Source organism: Furipterus horrens, unplaced genomic scaffold, assembly GCF_987537825.1.
Source record: "Furipterus horrens unplaced genomic scaffold, mFurHor1.1.pri manual_scaffold_6, whole genome shotgun sequence".
Taxonomy (NCBI): Eukaryota; Metazoa; Chordata; class Mammalia; order Chiroptera; family Furipteridae; genus Furipterus; species Furipterus horrens.
The window spans coordinates 93,223,028-93,236,384 of NW_028327176.1; the positions used below are offsets into that span (position 1 = coordinate 93,223,028).

At 36.6% G+C, this 13,357-nt stretch overlaps 1 protein-coding gene across 1 annotated transcript in view; it reads right to left on the bottom strand.

Annotated features, from left to right (window-relative positions):
- The window catches only part of LOC150006966 (kinesin-like protein KIF6), a 279,604-nt gene that overhangs the window by 170,217 nt on the left and 96,030 nt on the right, over positions 1–13,357 (bottom strand). The window contains exon 6 of the mRNA XM_090280795.1: positions 2,404–2,533. Coding sequence (XP_090136921.1) covers positions 2,404–2,533 — 130 coding nt within the window. The remainder of the gene's footprint in view (positions 1–2,403; positions 2,534–13,357) is intronic.

A 13,357-nucleotide genomic window follows, 5' to 3' on the forward strand; every position in this document is an offset into this window, starting at 1 on the left:
ATTCAGAAATATATTTTCACCTGGAAAGTTTGACGTATGTCAATTCGATTATTGTACTTGTGAAATGTAGCATAAGGAAAGAACATAAGCGTCTGAGTCAGTCAGACTTGGAGCTGAACCCTGGCTCTGCCACCTACTAGTTGTGGGGTGTTGGACAAGTATTCAACACGTTGTGCCTCAGTTTCCTCTATAAAGAAAGAATCAGAAATAATATATAAATATATAGTGTTTACCACAGTGTCAAGTCTGCTGAGCAGGTTCTCAATATAACACAGTAGCTATTATTACCAAAGAAAAAATAAAAGCAAGCACAGAAACAACTAAAACTTATTAGATTTGGTTTTTAAAAATTAGGCTTTACACTGGGAAAAATCAATAAATTAAAAAATATAGTGCACACCAGCACTATTTGGACTTCTTCAGGTTTTAGCTTATTTATAATATTATTAGATACTCATCAGTAAGTAATAGGAAAAACTGTTGGGATTTTGTAAGGTGGTAGAACATGACAGATAAGCTTGAATAAGGAAGTCTGAGGTCCTCAAAACTTTACAATAGGTTGAAAGATGTAGTCCGCTAAAGTTAACAAACTAGATAGCAATGGCCAAGCTTTTAAGCTAATAAGAGGTCATGGTAAATAAGGGCCAGGAGCCCTCAATTACTCACTACAGATGAGGGAATGTAATTGTGAGGACAAGGCCTAGATTTCTCTCAAGATGAGTCGCTTCTGGAAAAAGGTTATCACTGAGGCAGGAACAGGTTTCTCCACTTTGTTCTTGAATAGTATTTATTCTCTTTTTCATATTTTACCTGTGGGCAGGATCCACCTATATTCTCTATCTCCTGATCTGCTGTTTATTAAACTGTGTCTGAAGGAACAGGACTTTTAAAAAGATTTTATTTACTTATTTCTAGAGAGAGAGAATGGGAGGGAGAAAGGGAAGGAGAGAAACATCAATCAGTTGCCTCTGCGCCCCGATTGGGACCGAACCTGCAACCCAGGCATGTGCCCCGACTAGGATTCAAGCCAGCGACCTTTCACTTTGAGGGGTGTTGCCCAACCAACTGAGCCACACCTATCAGGGCAGGATCAGGAATATTAATGAGGTATTCTAAATCTTTCATCATTAACCTCCTTAATTCTTAAACTGACTTTATTCCTTAATCTTTAATTATTGTAACAAATGAGAGTACCATAGATGACCACATGGGCAAAATGTTGAAGCCAAACACAAATGCAAGTTTTTGTAAAGGAACACAAGATAGTCTGAAGTTAAAAAATATGAAAAAGTCTCCCTAAATGATAATAATAATTTAAGGGTCCTTAAGTCCATGTTGTGTGCGGCACATAAACTCAATTTATACTGATGCAGAACTGTAAAAAACACCACCACCAACAACCAAAGTAAGGGCCCGGCACAAAAACAGATGTCAACGTCATATTTTCAGTATCTGAATTCGGTTTCCATTTATTTATCTAGTATCTGAGGTGCTGCATTCCAGAGAGTGGAAATGGGGCAGGAAGAAAAGGCCAGCTGGGAGACTTTCTCGGAATGCTTATCCTCCCAGCTTATTATCTGCACCTACTGCTCGTTATCAGAGACAGAGAATCTCGGAGCATGGTTTAAAAGGGAACCTGCCAGGGCGAACAATGAGCTGCACATTTGGGGAACGGTCCCCCTCTGCTGCTGCCAGCCCCCCCCGCGCCACCCCTTTCACTACAGTGTCACAGGGTGAGAGCTCCTGGCCTTCCATCTCCAGCCAGTAACTGGTTGAGGTTAAGGTCCCCTGGCCAAGCTGGGTCAATCTTGGCTCCTGCCTTGGGTTCCCTGGTGAAATTCAGGTGCTCGGTGAGGTCTGGATGTCAGATTAACAACGAATAGCCTAAGTATGTCCCAAATATTGCACTGAAACACACTCCTATTACACACTAAGTCAGTGTTCCCAGATCTGCCAACAACAGCTGCCAGTGCACAGAACAGTTCCTGAATTCCATGCAATATTCTACATGCCTTATAAATAATTACACAATGAATGCATGAAAATACATGGATATATAAACAAAGGCCACTACACAGACAATCTGAGATTAGGAAGAAGGATTGTGTATTCTTAAATTTCAAAAATTGTATAAAAATTCCTATAATTAAGACATTTAATGAGTTGTCATTCGTTAGCTGCAAACCAATTTATGTAAAATTGAAAAAAAAATGAGTTTAGATTTTAGTTTCTGCTTATTAACTAGCTGGAAGACTGTGAGAAATTCTCCTCACTTCTCTGGATCAAGATTTCTAATACGTAACATGAGATTCAGGTGAGATCATGTTCAAGGTTGTTGCTGTTCCCCAGATTCTATTGTATCTTATAATATATTAAGACAGCTTGCAGAGAAAAGTTTATTACCTCTGCGATCATTCTGTTGGTATCTCCTAAGAAAAGCAGATTGAGAGCTTCTTCCTCCGTGGTTGCCTGATGAAGAGACAGGTTTTTCAAGTGAATGTTCTGATCAGGGTCCTCCAATATTGTCACTTTCCTAGGGAAATGGGAAACAACAAAAACCAGGTACTCCGAGAATGAAGACAACTTGTCTTTTTTTTATAGGTTTATTTTTTAAAAAGCTGTATAGTATGATGTCTTGAACTTATAAAATCAAGTAACACACAAGACAGCAGAGAGCACTTGATTAGCACCAAGCACTGACATTACTTTGACAGTATATCAAAGAGCTTTGGGGCAGCAAAGTATGTCACAAGCTCCTGATTTAAAGCCACCTGTCTGTGCAATCATCAGATCAGTAAATCATCTTAAAATGCGTATTATTACCAAATTAAAAATGCAAACAGATTACCTTCTACCTATGTCAGGAAACTTGGCTATATTGTCTTTCTTGTGTCATAATTCAGTTTCTTATATAGGGAATGCACTAATTTTTTGCCTACTTTCCAATTTCATATAAATTCCAATTTAATATGACATTTTAAATTGGTTAGCTCATTGGCTTAAACATAATGAAAATTGAAGCATCCGTCATCCCCCTAGGATTCACTGCCTGTCTAGTTTTCTTATCCACATGAGTAAAAAAATTCTCAACAAGCCTTATAAAAGTTTGTTTGTCATTATTATTTTTATGTCCATCATATGTGTTTCTTGATCCTTTTTCTTTTGCAACATACTTTTTCCTTCCATTACATCCTTAGAGAAGAGCCTTGGAGCTGGAATTACGTTAATCTATTACAGCTGCCTTAACGGGCATCCTGGTGTCAACGCCATTTCCTCCCAGGTGAACCTCACCCTGTTCCCAGAGTTGGCTTGTTCATACTCTACTTAGAAGTCCTTTTAGCACTTTTTGCAATTGAACACAACTTGGCCAAACTCCTTATACTCTTCTTCAAAGGCCTACAGATTCAAGCAGTAAAATTACTAGAGAGAGTTCCTGTCTGTCTTTTGGGTTTTGCCTTCCTGACTTTTTTAAGAATTGTTAAGAGAAGGAAATCTTATAATTTAAAAGTATTGCTAAAAAGTATTCCAGGTATCTGCACTTGATTAACACGTTTGAAATTGATGATAATAAGTAAAGGTTGGTACCATCTAGCACATGTCTCTAGAGTGTAATTTGCAAATACACATTTGTCACTTGCTTATTTATAAAAGCACACCTAGAATACCTTAAGAATAAAGGTTTTGCAAATACCATAATTTTTCCCTTCCTTTTTATAAGGAAGTTATCTGAACTTTCATATGTAATTTGTGGACACTGAAAATACTAATCACAGAAAGAAAATGTAGCTCTACCAGCACATCTGTGACCAATATGTCATTAATAATGTATCCCTTTGCCAAGTTTCAGACTCCTTTTTGTCTCCTTCAACAATACCAACTAAGATGGAAAAAGATCTCTTCCCTTAATGAAAACAAATGTATTTTATTTATTTTTGAACAAGACTCATAAGTAAGCTTATTAAAAATACTTAAGAGTTCAAAAATGCTTAGAAAACATGAAGGCATTTTCAGCCAAAATGGATGAATTGTGTTCTATTTTTAGGAACCTCCTTTATTACTTAAACTTTATTTCCACCTTGATCCTTCTGAAGTGCTCAAAATTTGGCTAAATTCAACCTCTAGGGACAGAGAGTTAGAAATCTTCTTAAATCTACAGATTCTGAGGCTTAAAGATGCAGAAGGTAAATAATATTGGAAGGAAGATAAAGGTATGAAATACATGATGAGACAGTACACAGAATTGAGAAGAGAATTCTGTCTTTTCCAACATGAAGATGAAAAGAATCCCCCAACTCTGAGGTAAGTCACCTGATACATGTGAGTCGCCTGATACATGTGGTAAGCTCAATACTATCCTGTGCGAGTTCAGAGAAGGGAGAGGTAGGTAGCAGGAAATGATTCAAAGGGAAGGGTGCTCACACTCACAGGGCACCAAAAGCATGCCGGACACCTGCAAGTGTCTCATTTAATTCAGGTGTTCTCACATTGGCTACCCAGAGGAACAACCTGAGGAACTTAAAAAAACAAGACAAACACTGGTGCCAGGTCTTATCCTAGATTCTGATTTGTTTGGCCTGAGGTGTGGTATGGGTTTCAGAATTTGTAAAAGCTCCAGGTGATTTGCATGTGCAGCCAAGGTTGGGAGCCATTGGGTTCATCTTTCATAACCCTTTAAGGTACACATATGGGGAGGAGGTTTCTAGTTTCTTCATCTGTACTTTCCACCTAGCTCCACCTCATGCCCAAAGGGTCGAGTTACTTATCTTCTTGGTGTTGATGAAGTCACCCTTTAGCCACATTTAATAGGCAAGTTCACATCTTAATAGCCTGTCCTTCCATGGAAAGTTCCTTTTCTACCTCCCTGAACTTGCAGCTGATGGGTCAACTAAGTCACCCATTAACCACAACAATAACTAATGTTCAACCAGGGATTACGGGTCTACCTAAACTTCCATATGGTTTATATCATGGCTGAGTCAATCTAAGTGATAGTCAAGACACAACATAGGTATATCTCTCATCATTATTTCACTGAAATAAAAAACACAGAAAAGAAGGAACTATGGAATTCTAAGAGTGTTCACTTACTGGACAACCTAAATGGATTTAGGATTATATTTATATAGAATAATTAGGAGCATAAGGTAGGAAGTGTTTGTGAAATGTCATCAGTTGCATTTGGCTAAGCTACTTTTTTCTTCTAAATCATTCAGAACCTTTGATATCCAATGGGGCTACTTCAGAATGACTCTACTTCTATATTTACTCCCAGATGCTTGTCCAGCTTTGTCACTGTGATCAAAATAAATCTGCACATGCCCCCAGTTTTTCTGGATGGAACTTTCAGTTATCTTTTATGACACATCACTACGTATTTCTCTAACTCTTCTGATATTATGTTTCTCTCATTGTTTTCTGATTTCTTGCCCACAGAGGTCTTGGAAGTAAATATAAAGGCAGGTTGGTGTCCAAATCAGTTTAGTTTCTTTCATGGCCATCTCCCTGCTTCGGGCTCATCTCTGGGCACGCTATAAAAGGCTCCATCTCTGGCATCCACGTGGATTCTTCTGCAGTGTGAATTTCTCTCTCTAGTCAGGATCTCCCTCGCCAGCTCTTTTCCTTAGATTCTTTCCTGATTTCTGCCCAACCCCTTGGGCATGAGGCTTTGGGCTTACCCTTATTGCCCTGCCTGCCCTCATTGAAAAATCCCCTTTTACTAAGCCTTGCAGCCAGTGTGTCTACCCCAACCACTCTCATGCCTTTGCTCAGAAAAGCCCAACCTGGGTCATGCCCTGGGTACTACCACTTGCCTAGGTGGGCTAAACTGGGAATGAGAATGTTTTGAACTGCTGCTGGTAGAATGCTTTTTCAAAGTTGGAGGAATAAGAACCATTAGCAAAAGTTTCTCCTCAAGTTGCTTCTGTCCCTGGCTCGCTCTCTCTCCCTCTCTCTCTTTCTCTCTCTCTCTCTCTCTCTCTCTCTCTCTCTCTCTCTCTCTCTCTCTCACACACACACACACATCAATAGCTATTTCCTGAATCCTTAGTTGCCACTTGATTCTAACTATAATTTTCATGGGCTTAAAAGAGGGCTTTATTAGAGTTTCTTAAGTAAACATCCTAATTCCAAGATGGAAACCCCCAAACTATTTATTTGATTCTCTATGAAAGTCCCTGTGAATCATTTTTTCTACAAAATGTTTCTAAAATGTTTAGATTTCAAGAAAAAGTCACTGATAGCCTTAACTTGGACATCTAAGTGGAAAAGTTCTGCTAAGTATACTCAGTTTGCTTAATGACGGGGAAGAAGCAAGCTTTGTGTTTTCTCTGTAAACAGAGAATCTTTTCCACTTAGCTAAGTAGTTGGAATTTGCAGGCTCTTTCTAACTGACTGGAAGACATATAAAAAGCAATCGCCAAGCTCTTGTTCTCAACAATGGAAGCTATCAACGGAACCCTCCCCACCCCATGCCCTACCTCCAACAACATTCCAGCACCACCAATTTGCTGAACAGGAACTTTCCAGGAGTTGCTGCAATGAATCTGGTTTCTCTTTTTTATGTTATAGACAAATGTTACCATGGCGATTTCTATTTTTTTCTATTTGCAAGTGCCCCATGTGATAGTGCAGGCAATGCACTGCAAAATGGTACCATGTCCAAGGGGGTGCAATTAACATAAGTTTGTATATTTATTATGACAAAATGTCTGTCAGAGTAAAGTGTCTTCCAACAAAACTAGCATATTATGACAGTTTTTCCAACATAGGGCTGCGGTGCCTTTTAATAATTCATATGAAGGTGCCAGGCAGACTAGAGGTAGCCCTGTCTAGTTACCTGACTTAGAGCAGTATCAATAGTAGGCAGGCCTCATGAAAATGTGAGGGGAACCACCAGGCTCTTCTAAGTAACTAGATATGTTTCACATGTTGTAAACACAGTTTCACTATTTATTTCAATAAAGAGAATATTCCCTAGTTCTGTGGTTTTCAACCTCCTTTTCTGTTTCACCCCAACACACATTCTCAGAAGTTCTCTATGGTGAAGATTTGGGGAAAAAAAAACGCACATTTTTAGGAGAAATATGTAAGGGGGGCCTCCTGCCTGCATTTAAACAATTTCAAAGGTAGCTTTTCTTAATATTGACTTTAAAAATCTAAAAGATTTCCTCTGTTATAAATTATAGAGTTCGAACATACCAATGGAGAAAGTTTTACGAATCTACAATACATTTTTGTAATGGTCTTAACCTAGACAGAACAAGTTAACAGTAATGGATATTTTTGCTATTAAATTACTATTGAGATATTTTGAAAATTCTTTCTAGAAGCTTGAAATTATATTTTCTTTATAGTTTTATCTAATATTATATTTTCTTATGGATAATGAAGAATATAATCAATCACATGACATTTTAGAATTAAGTTATTTAATTTAACCTACTAAAAACACCAGGTTCTCTAACAAATATTCAAGGAAAAATTGTACAAATTCTCTACAATCTCTTTTAGAGGATAGAAGCAAAAGTAATAGTTTACAACCCCTTGTTTAAGGCCAGCATTACCCTAATACCAAAACTAGACAGGGACATTACAAGAAAACTATAGACAAACATTTCCATGAACATAGATGCAAAAATCCTTAACAAAATATTAGCAAATCTAATCCAATAATATATTAAAAGAATTATACACCATGACCAAGTGAAATTTATTCCAGGTATACAAAGCTAGTTCAACATTAAAAAATCAATTATATAATCAATCATATCAAGATACTAAAAAAGAGAAATTGCATGATCATATCAATTAATGCAGAATACTAATATGACAAAATGTGACACCCATTTATGATAAAAACTTTCAATAAACTAGGAATAGAGAAAAACATTCTCAACTTAGTAAAGACTACCACAAAAACCTATAGCTAGCATCATACCAAATTGAGAAAAACTCAAAGCGTTCCCACTAAAATTAGATATAAGGCAAGGATGTCCTCTTTCACCACTGCTTTTCAACTGGAAGTCTTTACTGATGCAATAATGCAAAAAAGGAAATAAAAGGTATATGAATTGGGAAGGAAGAAATAAAACTGTCCTTGTTGACAGATGACATAATCATCTATACAGAAAATCCAAAAGAATTGAAAAAAAAGAAAAAAAGGAAGGTTCCTGGAACTAGTAATTGATTAAAGCAGCATTGTAGAATACAAAGTTAAAACACAATAGTCAACTGCTTTCCTAGATACTAGCAATGACCAGGGGGCAATTGAAATTAAAAATAAGAATACTATTTATGTTAGCATTCAACAAAATGAAATAATTAGGTATACATCTAACAAAATATGCACAAGATCTCTATAAAGAAAACTAAAAAATTCTGATGAAAGAAATCAAAGAAGAACTAAATAAATGAAGAGATATTCCATGTTTATGGATAGAAAGACTCAATATTATCTAGATATCAGTTCTTCCCAACTTGATATATAGATTCAACGCAATCCCAATCAAAATCCCAGCAAGTCATTTTGTGGATATTGACAAAATAGTTCTAGAATTTATATGGAAAGGCAAAAGATTCAGAATAGCAAATAAATATTGAAGGAGAACACAACTGGAGGACTGATACTACTGACTTTAAGATTTTCATAGATCAATGGCACAGAATAGAGAGCCCAGATATAGACCCACATAAATATGGTCAGCTGATCTTTTATAATGGAGCAAAGGCAATACAATGAAGAAAAGACAGTCTCTTTAACAAATGATACTGGAACAATTGGATATCCACATGCAAACAGATGATTCTAGACAAGACTTTACTTACACTTTTCACAAAAATGAAATGAAAATGGATCATAGATCTAAGTATAAAATGCATAACTATTAAAATCCTAGCAGATAACATAGAGAAAAAACCTAGATGACCTTGGGTATGGTGATGCTTCTTTAGATACAGCACCAAAGACATGATCCTTGAAATAAATAATTGATAAGCCAGATTTCATTAAAATTAAAAACTTTGGTTCTGCAGGGGGTAATGTCAATCGTAGGAGATAAGTCACAGACTGGGAGAAAACATTTGTAAAAGACACATCTGATAAAGGACTGTTATCTCAGATATACAAAGAACTCTTAAAACTCAACAACACAAAAACAAACAACTCAATTAAGAAATGAGGAAAATATCTGAACAGACACCTTACCAAAGAATATATAGAGATGGCAAATAAGCACATAAAAAGATGATCCACATCATATGTCATTAAAACAACAATGAGATACCACTACACACCTATTAGAATGGGCAAAGTCTAGAACATTGGCAACATCAAACTAGTGAGGATGTGAAGCAACAGGAACTCTCATACATTGTTGTTGGGAATAAAAAATGGTACAGCCACTTTGGAAGACAGTTGGGCTATTATTATTTTACAAAACTAAACATACTATTACCATATGATCCAGCAATTGAGCTCCTTGGTGTTTACCCAAAGAGGTTGAAAACCATGTTCACATAAAATGTGCACATGAATGTTTACAGCAGCTTTACTCATAATTTAAAAAACTTGGAAGAACCAGATATCCTAGAAGGTGAATGGATAAATGAACTTGGTACATCCAGACAATGGAATATTATTCAACATTAAGAAGAAATGAACTATTAAGCCATGAAGAAAACATGGATATTATTAAGTGAATGAAGCCAAACTGAAAAGACCATATACTGTATGATTCTAACTACATGACATTCTGGAAAAGGCAAAACTGTGAAGACAGTGGAAGTAAAGGGGAGGGGTAACTAGGCAGAGCACAGAGGACAAAGTGTAATAAAAATACTCTGTATGACATATATCATGAGGGATATATGTCATTACGCATCTGTCCAAACCCAAAGAATGTACACATCAAGAGAGAAATAAGGTGAACTATGGACTTTGAGAGATTCTGATATCTTAATGAAGGTTCATTCTAGGTAACAAAGGTATCACTTTGGTGAGTAATGTTGATAATGGGTAAGGCTATGAATGTGTGGGGGCAGGCAGTTTTGGAGAAATCTCTGTACCTCCCAATAATTTTGTTGTTAACCTAAAACTACTCTAAAAGAATTACCTGTATAAGATTTATTCCCTGTCTGAAAAGGAGCAAAGTTGAAATGAGCATGGGATTAATTCATTTAATGTAATGTATCCTACAAAACTCAAGGATGCCTGGTGTTGATGTGAAACATCTTCATACCTTATAAAAGCTTCTGTTCTAACTGTGCTTATGCTTTCATGTGTTAGGAAAACAGACATCCCCCAAAACACTCAAGACAGAGAACTAGAAGCTGTTGGCCACTGCCATAGAAATGCAAAACCAAAATGGTAAGGGAAGACAGAACCATACTAGGTACTGTTAATATGTCGGAAAACCAATACTTTTCTCACAAATGGTTATATTTACTTATGTATGGGTTACTGTCATTTAATTATTTCATTGAGATTTAGCAGATACTAGGTCTGTCCAGAAAAAGTCAAGCCATTATTAATATAACCAGAATGGTTTGCACAACATCTATGTAACCTGGCAGCCAAGGAGAGTGGACCAAAACGCACATGTGTGAACAATGATGACTTCACTGTACTAGTCAGTGGGGGCAGTAGACACTATTGAGTATGTGTATTGTGTGGCCATCGCATTCAAAATGACTGAGTGAGTAGAGCAACGAATGTTTATCATATTTTGTGTTAAGCTTGAACATTTGTCCACAGAAACTATTCAGATGATTCAGAAAGCTCTCAAGGATAATGCAATGAGTGCAGTGCAAATAAAAGTATGGTACGAATGCTTCTAATATGTTTGAGAATCTGTTGGAAGTGATCCATGTTCTGGAAGGCCTGAAACAAGCAGAACACCTGAGAATGTTGAAGGTGCATGAGCTGCAATAAACAAAGATTGGTGAGTTAAAATGCAAGAACTAGACTTTTTAAAAGTCTTTAAGACTTTACTCATAATTTCATTGAATCTCAACATTAATATGGGAAGAACTGACCTCTTCGAGGTATTCACATCTCTCATTCAGAACAAGATAAATAGCTTTGCATTTATCTTCAAATCTTTTATGTTTTACCAATAACTAAAACAAACAAACAAAACTATTGTCTTCACAAAGTCCCTGAACATTTCCTGAGTACTTCACTTTCTTTTGCTATTGTGAATGACATCTATTTTGCCATTATTTCTTTTAACTGGGCTATTCCTAGGGCTTGCTTCTAAGATTGAGTTAGATATGTACTGAAAGATTATAGGCGATCAGTCAGCCTGAATATTATCGGTCAGATCTTTGCTTCATAATAACTAACTTGTATTTTGTCAAATGTCTTTGACTATCCTAAAACTCAATCTGAACACACAAGGTCAATTATTGGCTAAACAATACATAAACTAACTGCAATGGAAGTTGCAGAGCAGGGAGATTAATGTGCTATGTGTGACCCTTATCACTGGTACAGAGGATTCCTCTCACTATCTGATGCGATCTTTCCCTTTAGTCACTTATATTTCATTCTAAAGTCTCTTCCCTGTGTATCCTCTCTCTATGCTGGCTCAGCACTGCTCTTAGCTGAGTCAAAACGCAGGTCTTAGCATATTCCAGTAAAGTTAGGAAACCACCGAGGCTCATGGGAGCAGAGAAACTGGTGTCAAAGGACTGGACTGGGCTATGACAGAAAAATTATTGGTTGATGTGGGCTCTGCTCATGAAACTTACATCATTTGTATGCCCTTTTTTTGCATGTACATACATTATTACTTGAAAGCAGTTATGTTCTGCATAAGTCTCTTGAGGTGTTTCACATGCATATTATATTTTTTAACTAAATGATGTCAATTAAAGATAGGATACAGTTTAAATTCTTTAAAATGCTCCTAAAAGAGCTGAGATTCTTGCAAAATAGTAAATGTTTTGTATATATGATGTTGACACTCCTAAAAAGTTGTAATAATTTCTTTCCCTATAGTTGAGCTGTGTATTCTTCTAAAGGACACAAATAGCCTATATTATTCAAAACTCTTTAGGTAATCCTACAGTTTTCCTTTATATACTCAAAATTTGGAACAGATTGCAAAAAATGGTGTAGTATCAGAATAAAGCAAACAATTTATAAAGCAATAATAAAGACTAGACAATAAGTCCATACCAATACTTAATTTAAAATGCGCATTCCATCTTTTAATCTCAAAGAAGAAATTGTATGCACTTGTTTGTATACAAAGCATGAGAAAAATGGAGTTAAATGAGGATAATGTTTTTCCTGTCATTAATTCCATGTGACTAAAAACCCTAAGTGTCATAGACATACTTTTATATTCCAGAGGTATAAGTGACAATACTGCAGCTGTTTCTTCCCATTATTATACACATCACATATTAGGCAATTGTTGGTGAAAACTAACACCTGTGTTATAGACGGAATGTTTGTGCCCCCTAAAATTCATAGGTTGAAGCCCTTATATCCAATGTGATGGTATTTGGAGGCATGACCTTTGGGAGGTAATTAGGTTTCGATAAGGTCATGAGGGTGGGGCCCCCATAATGGGATTAGTGTCCTTATAAAAAGAGAAAGAGTAGCGCTCTGTTTCTCTCAGCCATGGGAGACTACAGCACAAAGTCAGCCATTGGCAAGTTAGAAAGAGTTGTCTCTAAGAACTAAATCTGCCAGCACTTTGATGTAGACCTCCTAGTCTCCAGAACTGTGAGAAATAAGTGTCTACTGTTTAAGCTACCCAGTCTATGCCATGTTGTTGTGGTAGCCAAGCTAAACTCCTATCTTAGACATTTCTGATACTGAGAAAGGTTTCTTTCAATTGTCCATTTAGAGTAGGGGATGCCAGTTTCTGCATTGTTAATTACTCTAATGCAACAGATTTGGAATAGAAGTGCATTATTCTCAGGCTGAAGGCACTGTATTTCCCTCTGCCATGGTCATTGGCAATATTCCACTTTTCTAGGAATAAGTCTCTAGCCTATCCATGATGGACATAGTGTGTGGCTTAACATTACTCAGCACTGGTCACTTATTCAGATCATCCTGCACCTCAGCTTCTAAAGAGGTTGCATCTCAGCTGTGCTAGTAACTTACTCAGTTGAAGAAAAGACTGGAGTTAGTTTTAACTTTGAGAGCTATGATTATAGGCCCAGAAATCTCTTTCAAATGCTCAGTGGGGCCAGAAAAATAATATAAAGTGTGATACAATAAGTAGGAATAAGAACTAAAGGATGCATGCTTCATCTAAGGGCACTAACTTCAAAAACTCTAATCAGAATATGTCTAGGCCAAACAAAGCAGGCTTAGGGCTGGTGCAAGAAGGGTTCAGAG